Genomic DNA, 26,694 nt, shown 5'->3' with positions numbered 1-26,694 from the left:
AAAAACAACTACAAAATTGTTCAGGAGACTAGGTTTGTATGTTTCGAGCAGCTGTGGCTGGGAGTGCCTCATATTTGTCAGTAGCAGACCTCTACCCTATTCCTTTCTCTCTACTCGTGTTTTTGCCCTTCCTCCACAATCCCCAGTATCCATTGCTCCTTTCTTCTGAGCTCTCAGCACTCTTTTCACCACCACCAGAGTATAGCTTTCCCTATCGCTTTGCTCATTTTCAGCTTCCCTGAAGAGCTTTCAAAAGAGCAAAACGCCAAACCCGTTTCTTCAAAATAGCCTTTTCACGCTAGCCGCCCCAGAAACAAAGGCGGCAGTCCAGTCCCTGCTGTGAGAGAGGGTAGAGCATGTATACTTCAGAATGTTGGGCAGTGCTCAGATACCATCATGATGGGTGTGAGAACCTACATGGGTGGGTGGATGGCTGTGGCTGTGAGCTGAAAGCAGCCAAGCTGGTCTGGACAATGGTTCCCATCCTGCATATGTGTTTTGTTTCGTTGCACTCTGTCCCCTTTATTGTTGGTTCAAACACTGACTCATGGTGCTGTTGAAGCGATCTCACCCACAGGCACTCTAAACATAGTAAGCGTCATGCCTGGCAACAAAGATCTGATAATCGAAATAGACAAGACAAGGGGTAAGAAGGGAAACAAGCACAGAGAGGTGAAGTGACATGTCCAAGGTCGTACAGCAGGTGAACGGATGAGCTAGGAATAACACCCAGGTCTAAGTCCCAGTCGAGTGCCTTACCCGCTGGATCATGGTAACACTTCCTGCAAACATTCAGCAACACATTTATCACAGGAGATTCACCTAATGAGATAGGTTTCCTATATTCCTCTAAGTAGACAGGGACCAGATCCTACATTTCTTATGTGCCCCAAATTCCCGTTGACTTTGCTATACGTTTTCCAGGCACAAAGCTTAAGCTTTCTAGTTGACATTTGAAGTATCTGCTTTGATATTGAGTATTTTAATTGGCTGAGTGAAGCACAGTGCTATGCTCAAATTGATGGCATATGGATGTTTGTTTGGCTGCAATACGGTAACTTTTCAACGCCGCATCCAATCAATTCCAGAATTTAACAGCATGTTCTAGACATCATGAGGAAGAACCATAGTGATTTTGGTGAAAATTGGAAAACCTGAAGGGAGAAATTTGGGGGCACGCAAAACTCCTTGTGTCAGGAAGGGAGTGTGGCAAGGAGCTCCTGAAATAGGCAGAGATGGGAGGGTGGCATTCAGGGAGCTTGTACAACAGTGCAATGTAGTGATCTGTTCATATGAAGACGCCTAGCTCAGAGAAGCATTTAATGTAACTGTGGGGATGGAATAAGCATGGCTAAGTAGTTTGGCAACTGCGAGATGTGCTCTTTAGGGGTGCCAAATATTTGAAAATCCTAAGCTTTAATAATGTTCTAGAAGGCACTTGGAACTTCCTCCCATCAGTGATGCACAAGGCAGCTACCCTCTTTGAAAGGGAGAATTTGAATGAAAATATCCTTCTGCAAATCCTACGAAAATTAACCCACCCAGAACCAACCCCAAGCAAAAACAGTCCTTGGTTTCTCCCTGCAATGCTTCCTTCTCAGCTTCTCCATCCCAGGCAGGCTCCCAGCTGCCTCTGTCATCTTCTCTTCCTATTAAGGGCCCTATTTCTGCACAGCTCATTGTAGTCAGCACCAGTATTTCCCACATGGCCCCAGATGCTTTTACACTGTCTGAGACACATTGAGATCTAGGGGTGCCCACTGCACACCGTTGAGCCAAAACAGAAACAGACTTTTGGAAGAGGGATTTGGGTGGGAGGAATGGCACTCCACAGCCAGACAGAAGTTTGAGACTGACCTGGTGGTGAATGGACCTAGTGTTTACAGTACTATCCCTGAAGCTCTGGCAGCCTAGGCCACTGCTTAAAGTCAGGCCTATGGCATAAGGTAAAGTGGAGTAAAGGCATTGGACTGGCACTTGGGAGAGACGAGTTCTGTTTGACTCTGCATGGGAGAGAGCCTGGGAGTGTTTAAGGCAGACGCTAACTGGTGGACAGTACAGGCTGGGCAGGTTGACTGAGGGAAGGCAGGGTCCACATTACAATAGGTTACTAGATCAGCGAGGCAGGATGGGGCTAAGTTTCAAAGAGCCTGGAAGGGAAAAGACAAGAAGCTTGTATTTGCAGAAGTAAAGGGGGGAATCCAGTGTAGGGATTCAAAGATGAGGCTGATGTGGTCAGAGCATTGAGCCAAGCAGGTGACTTTAGTAGCAGCAGCGTTTTGAACAGACTTCACTGAAGCAACTTTGCAGTAGTCAAAGCCAGCAGGGAGGAGGAGAAAAAGCCAGATGTGAAATGGCGAGGATGTGTCTGAGAGTTGTGGTTGTGTGGACAGAGAGGAAAGGCCAAATTTGAGAGAGGTCCTATAAGGAAGTCACAAGATTTAGAAATGGCCTTAATGTGTGGGCCCAGTGAGAGTCCTGGAGTGGAAAGTGTTGCCCAGGTTACGGGTCTGACTGACTGGGAGGATGGTGGTTGTATCCATGGCAATGGAGGAAGGTGGGAGAGGGAAGGGTTTGGGAGATCAAGAGCTCAATGTTGGCGTTGTTGAGTTTATGATGATGATTGGACATGCACGAAGAGGTATTACAAAGACAGGCCAAGAAACTAGATTAGGTGAAGGGAGATCAGCAGAGCGGTAGATTTGAGAGTCATCCGTATAAAAATGGCAGTTAAAGCCATACATGCGGATAAAAGTACTGGGGGTGATTGTGTAGAGGGAGAAGAGGAGGCGGCCCAGGATAGAGCCTTAAGAGACACCCAGAGAAGGTGGGTGAGGGGAGGAAGATGACCCACCAAAGGAGACACTGACAGAGAGACCAGAGAAGCAGGAGGAAAATTATGAGAGGACAGAGCCACAAAAGCCAATAAAGGACAAAATTCCGAGAAATAAGGCATGTTTGACAGTGTCTAAAGTTGCCAAGAGGTCAAGAAGGGTGAAAGTAGAGAACAGGCCCTGACATATGGCCAGGAAGCAGCCATTCGAGAGACCCTCAATGATGAAACTGTGTTGTTTCAGCTCTTTTAAGCTGGTAGATAAATTAACAATAATGTTGTAGTTCATACCAATTATAGTGCTAATTAAACTTTGCCTTAAATGTCTTTGTTTAAGGACAATGTTTCTGTGCTTTGAAAGGATTGTCTCCCACTCTTCTGCTTACACATTTTCTGTTGAGTCCAAACAAAAAAGAGAGAGAGCTGGCAATGTATTCAGTGGGACTCTCCGGCTCTACTCCCACATTTTTTTCCTAAATGAACTGCTCTCTCAAACACTTACACTTTGTAGATGAAGAATTCAACAAAGGAGGAAATATGCTAATGATTTCCTAAGAAGCTAATAATCTGCAACACTGTAGGAATGACACGGGCTACCCCGAAACATCTGGCTTAAAAGGAGAAAACAAGGAGGCACGTGCAGAGGGCCGGAAAATATTAGCATGTCTCCTGAGAAGTGTAAGTCTGTGTTAATGGTATGTGGAGACCTTTAACGCTATAGCACTGGCTGTAGTTAGGTTTAAACACACACTCTCTCCATTTACAGACCTTCCCTATTCCATAGAAGCCAGGGGCTCTGAAGAAAGTAGAAGAAAGAGAAAGCTCTTTCTCCCTTCCAGCAGCAAGAATGTGATGGAGCTACACATTTTCCACACATGATTGAAAAGTCGGGACTCCCAAGCAGGGTCAGGACATTACTCTGGTGGAAATCCCAGCACTCCTCCTTTCCGCCAGATGGCAACAGTCCTGGGGGGCTTAGTATGACATTGTCCGTGCAGCTCCCTGCCCATTCCCCTTCTTCCATATCTGCCTCTAACCAGCAGTTGTCTGCTAAATGTTCATTCCCAAAGAGTTTTACTGGGTCCTTCAGGACTCCCCTTAATATTCTCAGGTGTCAGCAGCAAATTTTGCCAGCCCGCTATTCACTATGTCCTCAAGATAATTAATAATATTGACTCCTGGTTCTAACACTGATCTCCAGGACACCACGCTGTTAACTAGAGTTTGTTGAAATTTGTCCACATTCTATGGAGAAAACAGTGCAGAAAAAAGCATCCAAATTTTTTGTAATCCGCCCCCCCCCCCCCCATTTTTTTTGACTGGCTTCTTTTCCATGCTGAAAATCAGCCATTTCTTCCCACTTCTCCCTCCATCACTACTAATCCATGACAAAGACTTGTAATTACCACTTTTCCTGAATAGCCTCTTATTTGTTTTACTGTGTAAATAGATGCAATATTACATAATTACATGCATGGTACTAATTATACAGTCTCTTGTACTTAGGTCATTATGTAATGCCATAATTGCATGTCCTAATTACTGCGTATACATGTAACTACCTAATTATGCATTGTGGATTGTGGCTGTGATTAGAGGATGAGTTTTTACTAATTAAGGTTATGTAAGTAGGTAATAAAATAATTCTTGACCTCTTGTTCCATGCACTAAAAATAATTTGCAAACAAAAATAGGGTATGAAACGATATATCAAATTTGAACACCAACCGATACTGTACCTTGAAGGAAATAGACCTGCTTCAATGTAAACCTTGTCTGGACAATATAATGCACTCATATGAATGATCCTTTAACTGATTGTGCTGAGGTATTATTGAAAGGCGTAGTGTAAATTGGCCCTTGTCTCAACTCTGCAGGAGTGTGTGATTTATCTAGTGATTGGATCTATTATGTGCATCCTGTCTCCAGCAGAGGCATTGTCTATTGGTGGTTGAGTGTGTAGAGACCGAAAGCCAGCTAGCATATGTGCTGTAGTCAGAAGCAAGCATATAGTGGGAATTCTGCTCAGAGGAGCAGCAAAATGTGCCCCAACTCCATCTCTCCAGTCACTGCAAGAAATCCTGCTCTCGTCCCTATAGAGTTCCTTTTGCACAGGATTCACCAGCAAGCAATGTCTCTGCCTTTGCATCCATGTGTCAGCCAGAGCAAGATTTACCCTAATAAAAGAATGGAGTCACAGCCTTAAGCCATGTATTACCCTGTCTGTTTCAGATCCCTGGTAGTTCTGCATGTCTCTGGCAGTGATCTATGACCCTTCATGTTACCAGGAAGTAGGGCTGTCGATTAATCGCAGTTAACTCACACGATTAACTAAAAAAAAAAAATTAATCGTGATTAAAAAAATTACTCGCGATTAATCGCACTTTTAAGCAATAGAATACCAATTGAAATTTATTATATTTTTGGATATTTTTCTACATTTTCAAATATATTGATTTCAATTACAACACAGAATACAAAGTGTACAGTGCTCACTTTATATTATTATTTTTATTACAAATATTTGCACTGTAAAAACGATAAACAAAGAAATAGTATTTTTCAATTAATTTCGTACAAGTACTGTAGTGCAATCTCTTTATCATGAAAGTGCAACTTACAAATGTAGATTTTTTTTTTGTTATATAACTGCACTCAAAAAACAAAACAATGTAAAACTTTAGAGCCTACATGTCCACTCAGTCCTACTTCTTGTTCACCCAATCGCTATGACAAACAAGTTTGTTTACATTTATGGGACATAATGCTGCCTGTTTCTTATTTACAATGTCACCTGAAAGTGAGAACAGACATTTGCATGGGACTTTTGCAGCCGTCATTGCAAAGTATTTACATGCCAGATATGCTAAAGATTCGTATGCCCCTTCATGCTTCGGCCACCATTCCAGAGGACATGCTTCTATGCTGATGACGCTCGTTTAAAAAAAAAAGTGTTAATTAAATTTGTGACTGAGCTCCTTGGGGGAGAATTGTATGTCTCCTGCTGTGTTTTACTCACATTCTGCCATATATTTCATGTTATAACAATCTCGGATGATGACCCAGCACATGGTGTTCGTTTTAAGAACACTTTCACGGCAAATTTGACAAAACGCAAAGAGATGTGAGATTTCTAAAGATAGCTACAACACTCGACCCAAGGTTTAAGAATCTGAAGTGCGGTCCAAAATCTGAGAGGGACGAGGTGGGGAGCATGCTTTCAGAAGTCTTAAAAGAGCAACACTCTTATGCGGAAACTACAGAACTGAACCACCAAAAAAAGAAAATCAGCCTTCTGCTGATGGCATCTGACTCAGATGATGAAAATGAATATGCGTCGGTCCGCACTGCTTTGGATTGTTATCGAGCAGAACCCATCATCGGCATGGACGCATGTCTCTGGAAGGGTGGTTGAACCATGAAGGAACGTATGAATCTTTAGCGCATCTGGCACGTAAATATCTTGAGACACTGGCTACAACAGTGCCATGCAAACACCTGTTATCACTTTCAGGTGACATTGTAAACAAGAAGCAGGCAGCATTATCTCCTGCAAATGTGAACAAACTTGATTAGCTGAACAAGAAGTGGGACTGAGTGGACTTGTAGGCTCTAAAGTTTTGCAATGTTTTATTTTTGAGTGCAGTTATTTTTTTGTACTTAATTCTACATTTGTAAGTTCACCTTTCATGATTGAGATTGCACTACATTATTTGTAATAGGTGAGTTGAAAAATGCTATTTTTATTTTTTACAGTGCAAATATTTTTAATCAAAAATAAATATAAAGTGAGCACTGTACACTTTGTTTTCTGTGTTGTAATTGAAATCAATATATTTGAAAATGTAGAAAACAGCCACAAATATTTAAATAAATTGTAGTCTATTATTGTTTAACAGCGCGATTAATCGCAATTCATTTTTTTAAATCGCTTGACAGCCCTACTAGGAAGTTAATTTACCTGTAATAGTTACACAATGAAACAAAAGCTATGAGTTAATACAAATGTCATTGCTAGAGTTATAGCTTTGGAAAAGCTGTCAGTCCTGGTGGTTGTAGAAATGTTCTGTGGCATATGTGCTGATACAAGGAGTGGAGAAATTGGACTTCTTTTAGAAAAAGGGTCCTCGACTTGTTCCTGAGTAGAGATAGGCCAGTGCCACACAATTCGGTTCTGGATCCAGACTTTCCCATAGTTTATTGATAGTTAGGTGTGGTAGATGGTTAGTTTGGAGTCATCTTTATTGGGTCCCAGAGACTGGTGCTGCTGCCTGTATTCTTTGTGATAAGAGTCAGGTCCAGATCTTCATCCCCTTGTAAGTCCCCTTTGCACTGCTGCGGTGATGCAAAGGGGATTTAAAACCGCTGTAAGGCAAGATTGAAGATTTTCCTGTCGTAGAGGAATTCCCCAACAGACATGTGGAACATTCTGGACTCTGCCTCCTGCTCCAACCCGAACCTACTCACCCTTCCCTCCCCTATAAATATGAGAGTTTTGCCTGCATCAGGGCTTCTGGATTTGCTCCTCTTTAATGTAGTTTTGTATCTGATGCAAATCAGCATTTATGAATAGGGCCCTACCAAATTCACGGCCGTGAAAAACGCATCAATGGACCGTGAAATCTGGCGATTGTTGCTTACTTCTGGGCTGCTTTTAGAGCTGGGCAGCTGGAAAGTGGCGGCTGCTGGCTGGGCGCCCAGCTCTGAAGGCAGCAGCGCTGCCAGCAGCAGCGCAGAAGAAGGGTGGCGTGGAATATACTGTTTGAACACATCCACTAAATTTGCTATGAAAAATGTGATTTCTCCGCGATTGAAGTAGACCCCTCTATGATACCAGTACTATATCGCACTGATCAAACGCAATAGAAGCAAGTTTAGATTTGTAACGTACAAAATAAAATTGTTTTTAAAAAGGAATTTTGGAAACTTCAGTTTAAAATCTTTGTTAGGTCAGTAAATTGGTAAAGAAAGTGAACTGAGACTTAATGAAAGTAAGACCAGTCAAACTTGGTTGTGCACAACAAATAAATATACAAAAGAGCTTTTTAAAAAATTCCTTCCTACTTAAATGCAGTTAAAAAGCAGAAAATATCGAATAGCCAAACTCGACGGTTTCTTTAAAATTTACATGACTTTCAGCTAATGGCTCATATATTTGTTTCCTCCTGTTGTGAACAAAACCCCTTCAAAGGTTCTTGAAAAACAGAGCTATTCTTTTAGGACACAATCCTGCAAAGTGCCAGCTGTCTGCAGTTCCCGTTCCAGCCTATATGTGTTGCAGTTATTTGGGCCCCAAGCAAACAAGTATTTGAGTTTCAAGCTGAGTGCTTCCTGCTGTGGTATTTATCAATAGCATACATGATACATGACAGCAGTAGCAGCGAGACTAGCTGACAATAGGGAACATTGTGGGTCTGCACTATGGTCTACAGTTTTATTAGTGATTTTTGAAACCATTGCCTCAGCAGCCATTCTGCAAAAGCACAAGTCGGGGGGAAAGGCCAGATTCCTCAAAGGGACTAATAGGTCACTTTTCTGTATAATATTTTAGACAAAGTGAACAGAAATGCTACTTTGGGATTGTGTCTGTTTTTCAGATTGAATTGATGATTTGCCAAATTCCTGTACTTAAAAAGAAGAGTTCAAAAATACCCTGCTTTTGATAACACCTACTGTTTTTTGCTGGCTTTTAATAAATCTAGGAATTCATGTATTCTCCCTTGATTTGCTAAAATTAAAAAATGAGTAAAGCCTGTTCCTGAAAACTTGACTCATGTGAGTAGTCCCGTGAAATTCAGGTTGAATACTTGCCTGAAGAAGAGATTCAGAATCTGGCCCATTCCAGAATAGGAATGGTATTTATTATGTTATTTAAAATCATTCATTGAAGTCAGTGGCATTGTGTCAGGCAAGAATGTGACCCAGTGGACATAGTTTGGGGGACTGGGAGGCAGGAAATCTGAGTTCTAATGTCAGCTATGCTACTTACTTACTCTGTGACCTTGGGCAAGTCAGCTGACCTTTCTATGCTTTAACTTATGAATCTGTAAATTAGGAACTGGAATTGACTGCGCAGAGATATTGTGAGACTTAATTAATGCTTATAAAGCTCTTCCAAGGGATGAGGTGAAAGGTACTATGTGCTAAGTGGTAGTGCTGGCATTAAAAAAATCTGTCAAGCCTTTGATGACTTGGAAGCCCAAAGCTAAAATTTCAGCAAAAATCTTGAGCACTTGTATAAAATGATCAGAAGGGGGGTGTATGGTATCCAGATGGGAGATATTTAAATGATGGTTTTGCTGTTGCTGCAATATCTCTTCCAAGTTATTAGACGATGTATATTCTTTAGTATAAAAGCATTATTGATTTGTCTTTCCTTCCCTCACTACATATGGATGCTTTAATCTTAACTTTAGGAAACGCTAGGATTTGCTTTCCAGATGGTGTTTACTATTTTTGCTCTTGGCTTTCTGCATAAAAGAAAATCTCTCTTCATAGGACTTTACCATGGTTTTGTTCTCTTTCCTTTTAGAAATCGTCCAGAATCCCTGAGGATGACATCAGGTTAAGAAAAGACAAAGACCGAAATTGTGCCAATTTCCCGGAGCCTGTTAGTGTACTTGCTACAAAGGAAGAGAAAATGGAAATCGAAGTCCCAGTCTCGGAACATACAAACATCACTGTGGTGGCGTCAACACATCCTGTAGACAATCAAACCCACTTCTTTTCGCCTGTTGCCAGTCACAATGGACTTAAGGACAGGCATGAATCCCTGGACAGTGAAGTTGCTAAAGAGATCAGATATCTAGATGAAGTGCTGGAGGCCAACTGCTGTGATTCTGCTGCAGATAACACCTTCAATGGGACATGCTCCCCTGAGCCAAGTGCAATCCTTGTGGAAGCCTCTGGTCCATCTGTTCCTGTTAACAGTGAGTCAGTACCCAATGAAAAGGACGTCATAGTAGCTGGCAGGCAAGCATCCCCAGTCGTTGAACAGAATGAAACCAATGTAATGGCTGAGAAGCTGAAACCTAATGGCCATTCTTCAGATGGACAGAAAGAGGAGCTTTGTGGCAATCTAAAAATGCCGGCGAGTCCAAGTTCTTCAACAAGTTCCAGAAGATCCTCCAAGGATGGAGAACTAACCTTAACTACTATTAAGAAAGAGGCTAAGTTTGAACTGCGAGCCTTCCAGGAAGAAAAGAAGCCAGCCAAGCTCTTTGACGATGAGAAGGAGAAGTACAGCGTCCGGAAAGTGAGGCCATCAGAGGAAATTATTGAACTTGAAAAGGAAAGAAGGGAGCTTATTAAAAGCCAAGCGGTAAAGAAAAATCCTGGCATCGCAGCCAAATGGTGGAACCCACCCCAAGAAAAGACACTGGAGGAGCAATTAGATGAAGAGCATCTAGAATCCCACAAGAAGTACAAGGAACGCAAGGAGAGGCAGCAGCAACAAAGCACAACACCAACGTCACCAAAACAGGTGGCCTATTCTTTTGTACCTCCAGAGCCAGGCTGTGTTAAAAAAGAAGATATTGTCACAGAACAGATAGATTTTTCGGCGGCCAGGAAACAGTTTCAGTTAATGGAAAATTCAGGTCAGTCTAACAGCCAGATTGCACCAAAGAGATCAGGGGCACCCAAAATGTTCTCTATCAAACCCTTCTACAAACCCCTTGGCCCATCGCAAATAGACAGGCCAACAGTTTCCATGACAAGACCTGCTTCTGTACCGCTTGAGAATAATGATATAACCATTGTAAAAGCTCAGAAGGTCTCCTGTGTCTCAGAGGGTCAGCCTATAAATATTCAACGTAGTCCAACTGACCCAGTAAAAGAATTGTCTTACAGTGATGCCTCAAAGACTGGACAGACCACAAAATTGTGGGCAGATGACAGTGAATTCATGAGTGCGAGAGCAGTCTTCATGGTGGTAAAGGACGATGACCCTGGCATTTTAGATCAGTTTTCAAAGTCGGTCAATGTGTCTTCTCCTCCAGAGGAGCTGGACTCTGGTTTGGATGAATTGTCGGTGAGATCTCAGGATACCACAGTCTTGGAAACTCTTTCCAATGATTTCAGCATGGATAATATCAGTGACAGTGGTGCTTCTAATGAGACTATGAATCCCCTCCAAGAAAATTCACTTGCAGATTTCTCTCTACCGCAGACCCCCCAAACGGACACCCCCTCAGAGTGCCGGGTAGGTGTTTCCAAGTCATTTAGTGACCATGGCTTTTACTCCCCTTCCTCTACATTGCTAGACTCCATGCTGGTTGATGACCAGCTGGACTACCATGCTGGCCTACTAGTTCAAAATGCAATTCAACAAGCCATAGCTGAGCAAGCTGACAAAACAGACTCTAAACAAGCGACAGATAAAGCGAAGCGGAAGAACTCTGTCAAAGGCCAGGAAGAAGTCAGCACAGCACCGTGTTCTGAGAAGGAGCAGAGCACAATGTTTGAGCCACCTCAGGTGTCTTCTCCTGTTCAAGAAAAAAAGGATACAATACCAAAGACTTCAAGAGATGAAGACTCAGGACTCAGGGAAGGGAAGACTTCACAGCAATCTTCTGTATCCCCCACCAGCCAGCCATTCCTTGTGGAGGAAAACAGGCAGGAGGTCAGCTATTTTAGCAAGTACTCTGAGGCAGCCGAGCTTAGAAGCACTGCTTCCATCCTGGCTACACAAGAGCTCGAGGTGACCGTGGGTCCTTTTAAGCTAAGGTCAAGAAAACAGCGGACTTTGTCGATGATAGAAGAGGAGATCAGAGCAGCCCAGGAACGAGAGGAGGAATTGAAGAGACAGAGGCAAGGTCTACAGATGGCACAGAGTCCCATCACAAAGAGCGCGCCTCCACTGCCCACCAGAACGGTGGCTTACAAAACTGCTCCAGGTAAGAGCCTGAAGTTAAATATCTAGCATAATAAGAGATGTGGTGTAAGGTCAGGTTAGTTTTATTTCTATATGGTTTTCTGGCTCCCATCTTCAGATCTCTTTTGGGTTTATTGCATGACTTTGCATGAATGGAAACTGCAATATCCAAAGACAGCAGAGTGTATATTCATCCAAGACAGGCACATTATCCCATTACACTTAGGCCTGGTCTACACTAACCCCCCAAGTCGAAGTAAGGTACGCAACTTCAGCTACGTGAATAACGTAGCTGAAGTCGACATACCTTACTTCGAACTTACCGCGGTTCAGACGCGGTCCACACGTGGCAGGCAGGCTCCCCCGTCGACTCCGCGGTACTCCTCTCGTTGAGCTGGAGTACCACAGTCGACGGCGAGCACTTCCTGGTTCGATTTATCGCGTCCAGACCAGACGCGATAAATCGAACCCGGAACTTTGATTGCCAGCCGTCGAACTACCCGGTAAGTATAGACCAGCCCTAAATGGGAGTGGTGTATGCATGCAGCAAGTGGATATATACTCTCTTCCCCAAGCATAGCAGTGACAGGGCTTAGATACTACCAGGATGAGTCTGTAGAAAATTCTGAAGATAGATCAATTCCTTGCCACTTCCTAGTATAACATTTGTGGTCCTGGTGCTTGAATCTTGCACTATAATTGAGGACGGTCAGATGAAACACAGAAGAAAACAACAGTACTTTTTGCAACTGTATGCCTATTTGAAAGGCAACCTGCACAGGATTGTTTTAGTTCCACTTGTGCCCGTTTTTGGTTTTTATAATGTTTAAGGACCTGAAATGTTTCTTGAGTCTTCCCCCTACCACCTAACCTCCAGGTTTTATTCTGCTTGCATTTTACCATGGAAACAGCAGATCTATCAAATCTGGTTTTGCTGGAGAGCTTCACATGGGGGAGGAGTCTCCACAGATACATATTATGAGTTCCTACACCTTAACTGATAAGGTGTGCATTGGGTATTGGACTTAGGTATTAAAAGTAAACAAAGTTCTTAATAGACTGACTAAAATTGCCTTCCTGTCTCGGTGGCTCGTCTTTCGCTCTCTTGTTTCTTGTTGTGGTAATTGCACTAGTGTTCCTATTTTTAATGGTTAAAAGCAGCAGAAAATCTCCCTCCCTGCCCCCACTTCTCCAAAACAAAAACAAACTCAAAGGCCGCCTTCATACATCATAAAAAAGACAGAAATGACACAAGCCCAATTTTTTTTCTTTGCAGGGCTTCTTTATGGCTATAGACTCTGCATGGTCCAACAGTATTCTAAATGTCTCATTAACAGAGAAACCAGGGGGGGAAAGTTTCATTAAAGTTAGGGGAAGATGTAAATGTTGATCCAAATTTGTTTTCCTTTCCACTGATGGAATCAGAAGCAAGAAACTTGAAAGGAGTTTGGAGGGCCAATTCCCAGTAGGGGGGGATTCTCGTTGGAGGAGCCCATTACCATAGTCCCTGTTCCCATGGAAGTCAATGTGGACTTCAACAGGAGTTGGGTTTAGATTGCACTCCTGTAGTGAATCCAGATGTGAACGATATCCATAACATAAATAGCTAACATTTATTTTTGTTTCCTTTATGTAAAGAGTGTGGTTTTGGTCTGTGTTTCTTGCAGAAAAAATGTACCAGATGTTGGTAACTTCTTTGAAGTGCTATTATTATCCCAAAAAACAATATGGAGAGGAAGCTCCATAAACTGAACCAAATAGAATATTTTGCCCTATGACCCTGCAGGGTTTGTTATCCCATGTGCTAAAATGTGGGACTAGATCCTCTACTGGTGTCAATTGTCACTGCTCTGTTTGCTCCAAAGGAGCTGTGACAGTTTACACCAGCAGAGGATCTGGCCCATTAATTTTAAAGACTCAACAAAGATTCTGAGGTTTTAAGGCAGCCGGGATCATTAGATCCTCTAGTCTAATATCCTGCCTAGCATAGGCCATAGAATTTCATTCAGTTACCCCTGGAGTGAGCTCAGTAACTTGTTTGACTAACATATATCAAAGAATGTGATAACACCACACAAGATAAGACATGTTGGCCCCTGCCTTGAAAAAACGCTTCGGTTGCAGCTCCAGGTAGGAGAAATGTGGTTGGGGCTGGTTGCATTTCATTTGTAAGTATTTTGGGAAAACTGCTGAATCTAATATTTATTTGAATAGCGCTGCTGGAAAAGTGTGTGTTTCTCTTACTCTTATTTTTCCAGGCAACAAATAGTTACCTTGTTTTTAATGTTGAGATGCCAAATATAAATGATATTTTTATGGGAAGATGACATTTATATTTGGAATGAGCCAGTTTGGACAGGTTTCTCTAAGCATGTCCTAGCACTGAAAGTTCAAGAAAGATCTCGGGTCCTTTGGCACAGCCTGCGTTGCTCGAACAGGCCTCTGTTATAGGCGGCATTGATGGGAATTGATGGTTCCTTGGGGGCAGTTAATCCACCCCAATGCATAAGCAACTCCCCAAACAAAGCTATGAAAAAGAACTCTGGCAAAATCGCATTGAAAGGCCCATGATCAATTGTATTTTAACCAGCATGGATTGAATCCTCAGTTGGTATAAATCAGCATAGCCCACTCGAAGTTGGTGTTCCAGGATGAATCCTTACAGGTCATCCTAGTTTTTCTTGCCCTGTTAGCCCACAGACTAAAGGTGTTTTTTTTGCAATCTTGGGAGAAGCAGCATAAAATACAGAGATGCATGTAATTAACTGTTGCTGACGGGTGGGATCTTTAGAGGTTGAGATAACTGTTTTTAATCTTTATATTTGCAGGGGCAGGTCCTGGCCATAAACCTGGTTTCATTAGCGACCAGTTATAGGGGTGATTCTCTAGTCTTACCGCACAGGAGGAAATCTACCTAAATAGCTCATGTAGAATATTCCAGATCTTTTATCTGATTGTAGGTTGAGATTTGTAGAGACTTCCAGACTAAACCACTGAAAACCTGTGTTGTTACTGCAACCAAATTGCCATTTTTGAAGAAAGAGCTAATGTTCTCCTTTCAGCACTAATATTCCACCATACCACCCTCAACAGAATGGGATTGGAGTGAGCATGTGGAGACTGAAGAATTGGTTACTAATCTTAAAGTGGAGAGGGGTAAACCCATCAAAATCCTTTTGAGGAGATGAAGCAATTGACTTTACAGGCGTCAACCTCCCTGTACTTAGAGATGTCATTGTTGTTCTGCTCTGCAGTATGATAGATGGAACAGCTTTACTTGAGACTCATGTTGGTCCCCCAATGTTTCATCTCTTAATCTAGTCCTTTCTTTTTGTTCCTCTGAGCCTAGCATTTGTGGATTATGAAGAGATACTTGTTACCTTTTAGGGAACCGAGTTTGTATTATGACATAAATTTAGGAGAAAAATACATAATGTGAGCATATTGTGAAGCCACTGATATTTTAAAAATTGCCAATTACCTTAAAAACTCTCAGAGTTGGTAAGACAACTCCCACCTGTTCATGCTCTCTGTATGTGTGTATATATATCTCCTCAATGTTTCACTCTATATGCATCCGAAGAAGTGGGTTGTAGCCCACGAAAGCTTATGCTCTAATAAATTTGTTAGTCTCTAAGGTGCCACAAGTACTCTTGTTCTTTTTCCAATTACCTTAGATAACAAAGGGCCTGATTCTGCCATTCTTATGCATGCTACAATAGTGCCTTACTCAGTGAGTAGTCCCATTGAAATCAGTACTACTCAGAAGCAGCAAGAGTGGTTCTAAATCAGTGGTTTTCAACCAGGAGTATGTGTACCCCTGGTGGTACTCAGAGGTCTTCCAAGGGATACTTCAACTCATCTAGATATGTAACCTGTTGTAAAAATAGGCAAATAAAAAGCACTAGTGAAATCAGTACAAACTAAAATTCATAGACAATGACTTGTTTATACTGCTCAGTATACTATACACTGAAATGTAAGTACAATATTTATATTCCAATTGATTTATTTTATAATTATATGGTAAAAATTAGAAATTAAGCAATTTTTCAGTAATAGTGTGCTGTGACACTTATATTTCTCTGTCTGATTTTGTAAGTTTTTAAGTGAGGTGAAATGGGGGGTACACAAGATAAATCAGTCTCTTGAAAGGAGTACAGTTTTCTGGAAAGGTTGAGAGCCACTGTTCTAAATAACACTACCTCAATATTTGGTGAATTTTAGGTGTTCCCTGTAGTAAGTGTTGATAAGCAGAGGAAATACTGCAAATACTAAGGTAACCACCTCTATTTATCTAAGGCAAAGCTAGCAAGTTGAGTGTGTGACCACTGTGAAAGGCAAAAATAAATAAATAAATAAACCCAAACAGGCAAAAAACTTTAAACAGTTTTGGCCGCTTTTATTGGACCATTCTATCCATTTTAAGCCTGATGCACCATCTGCTGAAGTCCATGGAAAGTCTCCCATTGACTTCACTGGGCTTGGGCTCAGGCCCTGTGAGTATATGCACTATTTTACAAAGTTATACACTGTTGAACTCAAAAAAATGTGAGTAAGATGGTCCTTGCGAAAGGTGGGTAATGCTGGGGTACACAAGCCCCTCTTACAAATGGTTAAGTCTGCACCATAGGGCCGAGTCCTAATTTGAACAACTAAAAACATAAGAATGATTTTGCTGCAGTAATTTTCATGCTGGACTACTCAATAAAAATTTGCATAGAAATCCAATGAGTACCCGGTATTATAATGTAATATGCCTGCAACGTAGAGTTCCTTCCACCAGGTCTGGCTGGATAAGTTTCCTAGTTTGTATGTATAGCATGCTGGGGGTGGGGAAACAATATACATTGACAGTGGGTTTTCCATGGTCTCTCTGTTGTACAGCAGGTAGAAGTGAGAGGGGTTTACATTTAATTTTACACAATATCTGGCAGAGGAAATAGGAAACACATTGGCATTCTATGTTGTTCTCCTCACAAGTTGCAAACTCTCATTACTTTACTGGCTGGAAACTTATCTATCTAGATCAGTGATTCTCAACCTGTTTATCATTGTGGGCTGTTACGTGGGCCACAGGCTGAGAACCACTGAGGCCCTGCCCCAAACCCCTGCTTTGAGCAGGGAGTTGGACTAGATGACCTCCTGAGGGCCCTTCCAACCCTGATATTCTATGATTCTAATAGGATGAAAGCAGACATGCCAAACCTGCAGAAAAACCGCAGAAATTGGGCTTGTTTTTGGCTTAACTGGCTTGTGAGTTGCTTGTTGGCTAGTTTTTGGCTTGTGGCGCATTGCTTCTTTTTTTTGATCGGCTCCCGGCAAGCAGGGGCAAGGGGGAGAGAGAGTTAGGGGTGCACAGTGGGCCCACCACAGTCCCAGACTACACGCCGGGGGGGATCTAGTCACATAGAGTGTTGGGGTTCTTGGGGAATACCTTGTTTTGGCCTTGTTTTGAAATGGGATTAGCTTGATTTTTGGCTTATTGCGAAAGTCGGGGTGCTTATTTACCGCGTGAAAGTTGGCAACTGTGAACGGAAGGTAAATAACCCAAGCAAGGTGAGCTCGGACCTTTGCCCTTCTACAAATGCTGTCAACTTTCACAATACCTGAGGGGAAATCCTGGCCTCATTGACGTAAAGGAGGTTTTTACCATTGGCTTAGGTGGAGCAAGGATTTCACCCTTGGGAGCAGATCTTCAGCTGAGGACTAGCCCTTGGATGGTTTTCTTAAAGCCCCAGGTCCTGGAGTCATATGATTATAAAATAAATTCAGCTTTTTTTGTAAAGCTTGCAGCTTTGATCTCTGAAGGAGCAACAGGAAAATGAAAAGAACCCCAACATTTTTTTAAAAGCTCATGATATTTAAGCCCATCTCATGATACTGGGGAGCCTGACTCACAATTTTTCGATGCTTGGGATTGGCAATACTGCTTCCAGGAATGATATACGAAGTTGCATGCGGATAATTTGGGTGAGGTCCTGTTTCCACTGCAGGGGCCTCTTTGTAAAATAAGGAGCCTGGTGTTCTTAATCCAAATAGTCCCCCCCACCGCCTCCCACTCCCCATCCCAGAGGTGGATGCATTTCATTGGTGCTGGATGCATGCAGCTTGTGTAGCATTATGGACTCCCTCCGGTTGAAGGTGCTATTTCAACAAAAAAAATATTGTTTCTATAAATTAAAGAAGTCACTCTTCACTCTACCCTGCCTCCTCTCCAAAGTATGTTGCTCCTTCCTTTTGAAGGGCGGCAGCAGCGGTGCCAGGGTAGCTCCCCAAAAAGCACCAGCGAATCATATAGGCTGTGACCCAGAAATGCAGGCCACGTCCCAACTATGCTCTGGATTGAGTGCTGAGCTTTGAAAATCTGGTTTGCGTTGTTACAAGTGAATTGCGTTCTGCATCTTTCACACCTTTCTTACGAGCATCATTGTAAATGTACGTTCCTTTCTCTGACCTTGACCATGCTGTCCATAGAAGGATATGGGTATTCGAGCTGTCAAAGAATTAAGAGTCACAAGGTTTTATTCTGCTAAGGCTTTTGCACAGCTTTTAGTGAGAAAGCTGGTTAGAGCAAAACCATCTCTGTGTACCAGACGTGAATATGGGAAATCTCTAACAGGATGTGACTGATGCCTCATGGTAGTCATAGCTTTCCCTAAGCAAGCTGCCATTTATGTTCCTTGTTGATGTTCACGAGGCAGAAAGCAAGTTGTCTCCTTCTCCCTTGCATGCAAAAACTCAGCTGTATCTGATGTGTAAATACCTTTCTTTTTGTGAATTCCCTTGCTAATTAATCCTCCTTAGAAATGAACTGCAAAGACTATTTTTAACTTGTTTGGAAGATTTCAGTACAGAATAAAAACCCAAGTCTGTGGCAGTTGTTTTTCAAAATGCTAATGATGATTGTACTTTCACTAAATTTGAGATAATTAGTTCCCTAAAGTGCTGAGAAAGCTGAGCATGGGAACTTCTCTTTGCCAGAGTAACAGCCACCACAGCTACCATAAGCCTACATAGAAAAACCACTTCAGTCTAAAACCTCTTTTTCTCCCCCCTTTTTTCCCCCTCGGATAAATTACTATCCAGCTGAAATTTCTCACTTTCAGTCTTACTCCAAAGATTAACTTGGAGGCAAGGGAAGGGGGAGGTCTCAACAAAAGTGGATGAGTCATTTTATTATTTGTGCAAGCATGAGGAAGGGAAGATCGGGAGCCAAAATATATGACCCTTCAAAAAGAAAGGGAGAGGCGTTTTTTTTTCGTACGTGCATAACTCAGAAACAAGGGCTCAACTGCAGCTGGTCCCGGCTGCCGTGGTTGGACAGGTGCTAGGGATCGTCTGCAGTCAGAATGCTGCAGCTTGCACTTTAAGGTATTTCTGAGGCCCTGGGAGTTGGGCAGTCATTTACTCCAGTTCAAAGAATAAGAAAGAAGGATGGTAGCTGTCTATTAACTGTTGGCAAATTTGCCTTTTTAATGGCAACCACAATCCGTGAGGAAAACTGTTTTGAAAGAAGAAGAAAAAAAATCCGGCAACAAGCCGTTTTGTTGAAGTAGCTTCTGTTGAAATGGTTTTCCTCGCATGTAGCTGTCACCGTAAAACAAGACAACAACGTCTACGCAGTTAATACAATTGTTTTCTGTATGCACACTCCCACCCCCACGCTGAGTATCTCAAGTACCATTGTTTGGTGGCTGTTGGTAGCTGCAGCCTTCTTAATGGTGGCTACTGAATTTGTCCCAAGTGCCAATACTATCTGTGGAATTTCTCCTCAGCCTTCCTTTCATTCCCCACTATTTCACAGCACACCAGCTGGGTGCACACACTGCACTTAAACTGGAAGAGGGAGAATGTTCCTGTTTGTGAAGGAGTGTATTACCACTTTAAGGGACAGGCTGGGGTTGCAATCAAGGAAGCCCCACCGCACCCTACAAGTGGGCTATATAAACGCAAAGAGGATGCTTGCTGAGAGGGAAGCAGAAGACACATAGGCTGCAGTGGGTAGTGGTGGCTTTCTCTCAGGCTCTAGGTAGGGTGACCAGACAGCAAGTGTGAAAAATCGGGACTGGGGTGGGGGGTAATAGGAGCCTATATAAGAAAAAGACCCAAAAATCGGGACTGTCCCTATAAAATCGGGACATCTGGTCACCCTAGCTCTAGGAGACCAATCTAACTGTAATTGCTTCTGTCCTGGAGCCTTGTTAAAAGAGGATATGCTATTTTGTTAGTGTGTATTGGCTTCTTCTTTCATCTGGGCTGCAAATTAAATCTCTTGCCACCCCAAGCCAGGGGAATTAAGGTGGGAACACTTACAACACCACGAGACCACAAGGATTTTGCGCAGAGAACTGCCCACACCTTTACACTGTCAAATAACATGGCAAATTCTGGGACTTGCAGAACCAAAGTCAAGTGCATTAAGGCCCTGATCCTTCACCTTGAAAGTCAATGCTGTTCTGGTCGCCCCATCGCAACAAAGATATATTAGAACTGGAAAAAGTGCAGAGAAGGACAACAAAAATAATTAGGGGTATGGAACATCTTCCATATGAGGAGAAATTAAAAAGACTGGGACTGTTCATCTTAGAAAAGAGATGACTAATGGGGGATATGATAGAGGTCTATAAAATCATGAATGGGATGGATAAAGTGAATAAGGAAGTGCTGTTTACCACTTCATATAACACAAGAACCAGGGTCAACCAATGAAATGAATAGGCAGCAGGTTTAAAGCAAACAGCAGGAAGTATTTCTTCACATAACACACAGTCAACCTGTGGAACTCTTTGCCAGAGGATGTTGTGAAGATCAAAAGTAGAACTGGGTTCAAGAAGAACTAGATAAATTCATGGAGGACAGGTCCATCAATGGCTATCAGCCAAGTTGGACAGGGACGTAACCCCATGCTCTGGGTGTCCCTAAATCTCTGATTGTCAGAAGCTGGGACTGAACGACAAGGGTGAGTGACTTGATAACTGCCCTGTTCTGTTCATTCCTTCTGAAGGATCTGGTATCAGCCACTGCCAGAAGACAGGATACTGGGCTAGATGGACCCTTGGTCTGACCCAGTATGGCCGGTCTCATCCCCTTATGTTTTTAATGGGAGCTTTGCTGTTGATTCCAGTGAGTGTAGGTTCAGACCCCAAGGCCACACATCCCTGGGACAAATGTGACCGCGACTACTACAGGAATAGCTATTTCAGCTCAGATTTGGAATGGAGCAGGTGAACCGCAGTTAAGGTGGGAGCCATGGGATGAGGCCAACAGAGAAACCCTGGCCAGAGATGGGACAGGGAGGACTCGTCTTCTTGGAACCAAACTCCATGGAGTAGTACAGAGCTCAGGAGCAGGCTTGCGTAGGCTGCACAATGAAACCCTTTCAGCACTCAGTGGGGCATATGACCCACTCAGTCTTCCTGGCTGGGTCCCTGGCTCATCTGCTGGGACATCAGCACTGCACTGTCTCTGGAGGCATCCCACATTATATAAGGCAGATGGGGACCCTGCGTAATGCTACAACTTAGTCACAGGTATTTTTAGTAAAAGTCATGGACAGGTCACAGGCCATAAACAAAAATTCGTAGCCCGTGACCTGTCCATGACTTCTTCTAAAAATACCTGTGATTAAATCTTGAGATGGGGAGGGTGCCGGGGGAGGACGATATGGGGGGGCGCCCAGGGCCCGTGACACTAGCTGCTGGGGGCCATGGACTGCAGCTGGCTGGCCGGGGACTGGAGCCGTTCCAGCCGACTGGGGACCGCTGCCTGGGACACCAGCCCTGGGGTCAGCCACACTGGTCCCTGTAGAAGTCATGGAGGTCGCGGAAAGTCACGGAATCCGTGACTTCGGCAGGGGCCCTAACCATGAGTCATGGCCTTGGTCTCAGAGGAGACGTTTGTAGCTGTGAAAGGAATGGATACATCTACCTCCCTGAGGATGGGACACTCCCCCTCAGCATCAGGGTAAGGATCTGCAGCCATTAACATAGCTGGCTTTGTGCTGCAGACCAAGGCAGGGGCCGGATGTAGTTAAGGGCTTGTCTACACTACAGCACACAGCTGCACCACTATAGCACTGTAGTGTAGACACTTGCTACAGTGACGGAAGGCATTCACGTTTGCAGGGGAACCGTTACACCCTGCCTCCCTAAAGTACACTGGTCTCCAGTAGCACTGCTACTGGTCAGGTTATATCAGCATCATCAATCCTGTTTTTCAGAAGTTTATAATGTGGCTGGTTTATAATTCGCTCCTGGTAGAAACGGTGCAGACAATCTCATCCTGCATCTTATTTCTATTGTCCGGTTTTCATTGTATATCGAAGTTAAACAGTTTGTCCAGTGTTAAGTCATGTGAGGGGAAAATATAGGCTGGAAATGTTATTGATCTAAAAGATATTAGACCAGAGATCCACTATTGTGATGTGATTGCTTTTGAAATACTTTTTTTATGTATGGGACAATGTCAACTTGAACTTTATTTTTAAATTGACTAATTTCAACAGAGTCCCGTTTGTCACAGGACACCCTTGAAATAGTTTATCCTGGTTTAATATACAGAATATATTGCTCCCCTGTCTCTAAGGGTCTTCTCAGCAAGGGAGCGTGGATGGGGCTAAGAGCAACAGAACGTACTTTGCTTGGGCCCACCCTTGGTGCCCCACCCTCCCACTCTTCTGTGCACTCCCACTGTCTGGCCTCTTTAGCAGTACTGTTGAGGTGTAAGACATCCTGGCTTCTAAACTCCTCCCTGGGACCTGCAGAGGAATCCCAGGAAGAGAAGAACCCAAGCACCTGCTGCTCCACCCTCTGGGCTCCCTAATCCTGTGAGGGAAGATGGGGGCAATCCATTTTTCTATTGCTCACCCATGTAGAGGGTTGGGGAGGGAAGAACAGTTCCCTGATCCCAGAGGAAAACCAGGGAGGGGAGAGGGCTCCCTCACCAAGGCTCACATTTCTCTCCAGACCCATCCAGAGGTTTGGAGAGTGAGGAAAGGGTCTCGGCTCCTGGTGCCCCTTGGCTTGGCACAGGCGTCCCAGGAAACATCCTCCTAGCACCAAACTTGGAAGGGTACAGCAATTCTGCTGTGTCAGCTGAGCACCCTCCTACGGGCCCTGGAAGAGCATACACGAGAGCATCCCCAGCCCTCCAAAGAGTGCATGAGACAGGAAGCGCAGCTGCCCAGAAACTGAAAAGAGAGGGGGAGAGAAATCATTTCCCAGTAACTTTTCAGTTCCAGGAATCTGGGGGTCAGCCATCATCACAGCCACAGCGGAACCGCAGCATACGATTTCTTTTCCAGTTGACAAGACCAAGAAACAGAACTCTGAAGAGAGGGGTTTATGATGTTTGCTCTCTGCCCTTTCTTGATGGCCTGTAACCTTTCCAAAGGAGGCATTATGGGTTTTAGAGAACACAATATATAGTCAAAGGGAGACATGTCAAGGCTGTTAGGCCAAAAAGGTACCGATGGGCTGTGATTTGGATAGCAATTTTGCATGCACCCTGAGTGCTTGATCCCATGTCCGTGGGAGTTCTGCCATGGGAGCAGGAGAAGGCTCGTAACCTTTAACTCCCAGTCTCCTCGTTGGCTCACCCGTGTTTCTCCTCTGGGAGCAAGATTCCTCATTTTACTTTGCAGCCTTTACACAAGAACTGAACAGAGCCACATGAAGCCAAGCCATGTCACACGAGCGCCAGCTGGCAACCCAGGCCCATGTGTCAGCAAATACCTTTGTTCTGGCTTGTTATCGTTGGATCACAAGCAGTGCACGCTTTCTGGATTTCTTAGATTGCTTTTTAAAAGAACTGTAAAAGCCACCATGTGACCTGGGGCAAGTCTCTGCACCTCTTTGTCTCAGTTTCCCCATCTAGAAAACGGGAATAATGATGATACTGCAGTGAAATGTACATGTAATAGTACGCTTTCCTGGATGGACTCTGAGTGGCAATATAGGAATTTATTATTTGTATTATCGTAGCACCTTGGAGCCCTGGTAATGGACCAGGCCCCCACTGTGCTAGGCGTTGTACAAACACAGAACAAAAAGACATTCCCTGCCCCAAAGAGCTTACAATGTAAGTATAAAATAAGAGACAGCAGATGAATGCAGACAACATTCTGCAAGGAAACAATGAGATTGCACTGGTCAGCATGACAGACAGCGGTCACAGCAGACCAGCAGCCTAACTGTTGTCAAGATTTGTGTCGGCATCACTGCAAAGGAGAGTTTTAAGGAGGGATTTGAAGGAGAAAACTGAAGTGACTTTGTGGATGTTTATGGAGAGCTCCTTGCAAGGGAGAGGCAGGCCCAGCTGGATGGGGAATACCTGGCGATGTTTCTTTTGTTTAATTCTGATCAGATCCCCAAAGCCTCCACCTTGCAGGGTTTTCCAGCAGGCGGCGAGATTGAGATTGTTTGGGGGTGGAAGGAGCCGCTTTCAGTTATGAGCATTTTGTACAGCTCTGAGGGTTTGTTAAAGTGATGGGGTGTTTATGCCTGAGGGAGAAATCACAAAAGACCTTGCTGGGAACACTGAGGGCCTGATTCATCCCTGCAGTACGCGTGTGTGCCCAAGGGACTTACACCAGCATTCAAATGCAGTAATGCAGTGGGGAATCAAGCCCTGAACCTTTCACTTTTAACACAGACACGATTTTCCATTAGTTCCATCAGTCGTTGGGAGTTGCTTTTATTCTCTTCCTTTGGACGCCCCAAGCCCTAGCTAGCCAGGGCCTCATGCTGAGCTCTGTTACATTGAGACAAATCTGTGTAGTCTGTGGAGTTACTCAAGATGAGACTCTAATCCCATGGCATAGAAAATCCCACAAGCCTCAGAGACCCGTTGCAATTTCTAGGGACATCCCAGTAGGTTTGGGGATGGAGTTTCCAGATGATTCTCTGTATTTGTGAATTTAAGCAAGACTTGTAATATTATAGCTATCAGTGTTGTTGGGTTTTTCCATGTTGGGGTCAGAAATGAACCAAGCCCAGCAAGGGGATTTCTTGTTAAACGTCTCTGTTGGCTTTGCTCAGATTTCATTTCTCTCTTTCTTTTAAAAGAGAGCCTAGAGCTTCTGAACAGCGTGCACTGATTTGCTGTGTGTGCCCTCTGGTGGCCACAGCTTTCCGTGACTTGTTCCGTGAGTCACTAGCTTGTTGATTTGTCTCAGCAAAGGAACAACTGAAAATCCATTCGCAGTCCTTCTAATTAACCCCATTTGTTTCTCTGCGTGGTTTAGTTTTAAAAAGCCTCCACATCTAGGGGAAAGTTAGTGTGACTTTCTCTACATTTCCTTTCCCCACTGTAGCTGATTATATTTAGGTTTAAACAGAAGAATGCTCCTTTATTTGTTTTGCTTCCTGTAAAAGGGCCCCACCCTCTTCTCGCTGCCCTGAAGTCCTTATTTCCAAGCTCTTCAGTTTCCTTGCCTGAGGTTTGCAGTCATGGTCCTCATCCTTTCAGATGAGGAAGGCTAGACAGGGCTTCCTTCCAGCCTGTTGACACTACCCTTGAGTCAGCCAGAGGAGTTGCTGCCTGGTGACATAAGATACAACCTGTCTTCCCAGGAGACCTTCCAGCATCTGCAAGCCTAGAGAACGAAAGCCTCAGGGCCACCCGGGGGGGGCAAGTGGGGCAATTTGCCCCGGGCCCCGCAGGGTACCCCACCAGAATGCTCCGGCCCCGCCTCCGCCTTCCCCCGGTGCTTCAGCGCGCCGCGTCCAGGAGCGGCCCTGGACAGAGCTAAAGAGGTGTGGCTCGGGTGGGGCCTGAGCTCTGCCCCGCTCAGAGCCGCATGGTAAGGGGACAGGGCTGCGAGCTCCGGTCCCACCGGAGCCATGCCGCTGCAGCGCTGTCCAGGGGCCAGGACAGCTCCTGGACGCGGTGCGCTGAGGCTCTGAGAGAGGGGAGAGGTGGGGGTAACTCAGGAGCGGCCCTGGACAGCGCTGCAGCAGCGTGGTTCGGGCGGGGCCTCAGCTCCTGCTGCTCAGAGCCGCGTGGTAAGGGGGCGGGGCTGCGAGCTCTGGCGGGCCGAGTGGCAGGAGCTCAGGCCCCACTGGAGCCATGCCGCTGCAGTGCTGTCCAGGGCCGCTCCTGGAGGTGGCACGCTGAGCCCCCGGGAGAGAGGGGAGGTGGGGGTAAGCAGCATGGTAAGGGGCCAGGGCCGGGGGGGTTGGATAAGGGGCAGGGAGTCCCAGGGACAGGGAGGCAACAGGGAGGGGACAGAGGTTCTGGGGGAGATCTGTCAGGGATCTGTCAGGACTCGGCGGGGTGGGGGGTGGATAGGGGTCGGAGCAGTCAGGGGACAGGGAACAGGGGAGGTTGGTGGGGGGTGGGGTCCCGGGGTGGTGGCTGGGGAGGGGGTCTTGGGGGGGGGCAGTGAGAGGACAAGGAGCAGGATGGGTCAGGGATTCTGAGGGAGACAGTTGGGGGGCAGGAAGTTGATGGGGGTCGGATAGGGGGCAGGGCCAGGCTGTTTGGGGAGGCACAGCCTTCCCTACCCTAAAGCTCATTCAGCAGTTTGAGGCTTGCAGACAGCTATTTAACACAAAGAGCCAAGCTGTTATCTTTTCCATGGGGGAGGGCAGGGCCGGCTCCAGGGTTTTGGCCGCCCCAAGCAGCCCCCAAAAAAAAAAAAAAAGCCGCGATCGCGATCTGCGGCGGCAGGTCCTTCGCTCCGAGCAGGAGTGAGGGACCATCCGCCGAATTGCCGTCGAATAGCTGGACATGCCGCCCCTCTCTGGAGTGGCCGCCCCAAGCACCTGCTTGCCAGGCTGGTGCCTGGAGCCGGCCCTGGGGGAGGGATCACATGAGAAGAGCAATATCCTACACCACCTACCTCCCAACCCTACCAAGGGAGACCCCCTCCACTGCATTCCCTGAGGCTCCAGAGGGATTAATTCAGTGGTTCTCAAACTTTTGTACCGGTGACCCCTTTCACATAGCAAACCTCTGAGTGTGACCCCCCCCCCCCCCCCCC

The 26,694-nt window shown here is 44.8% G+C and overlaps 1 protein-coding gene across 4 annotated transcripts in view; it reads left to right on the top strand.

Moving 5' to 3' along the window:
• The window catches only part of LOC113405016 (A-kinase anchor protein 2-like), a 238,386-nt gene that overhangs the window by 194,562 nt on the left and 17,130 nt on the right, over nt 1-26,694 (top strand). For all 4 annotated transcript variants that reach the window (XM_029914324.1, XM_029914326.1, XM_029914325.1 and 1 more), the window contains one exon: nt 9,366-11,730. In XM_029914324.1, coding sequence (XP_029770184.1) covers nt 9,366-11,730 — 2,365 coding nt within the window. The remainder of the gene's footprint in view (nt 1-9,365; nt 11,731-26,694) is intronic.

The sequence above is a fragment of the Terrapene carolina genome, unplaced genomic scaffold (genome assembly GCF_002925995.2).
Source record: "Terrapene carolina triunguis isolate 2854851 unplaced genomic scaffold, T_m_triunguis-2.0 Scaffold35022, whole genome shotgun sequence".
In the NCBI taxonomy this organism is placed as follows: Eukaryota; Metazoa; Chordata; order Testudines; family Emydidae; genus Terrapene; species Terrapene triunguis.
The sequence above is the reverse complement of the archived record's forward strand: the minus strand, read 5'-3'. Positions and strand labels throughout refer to the sequence as shown.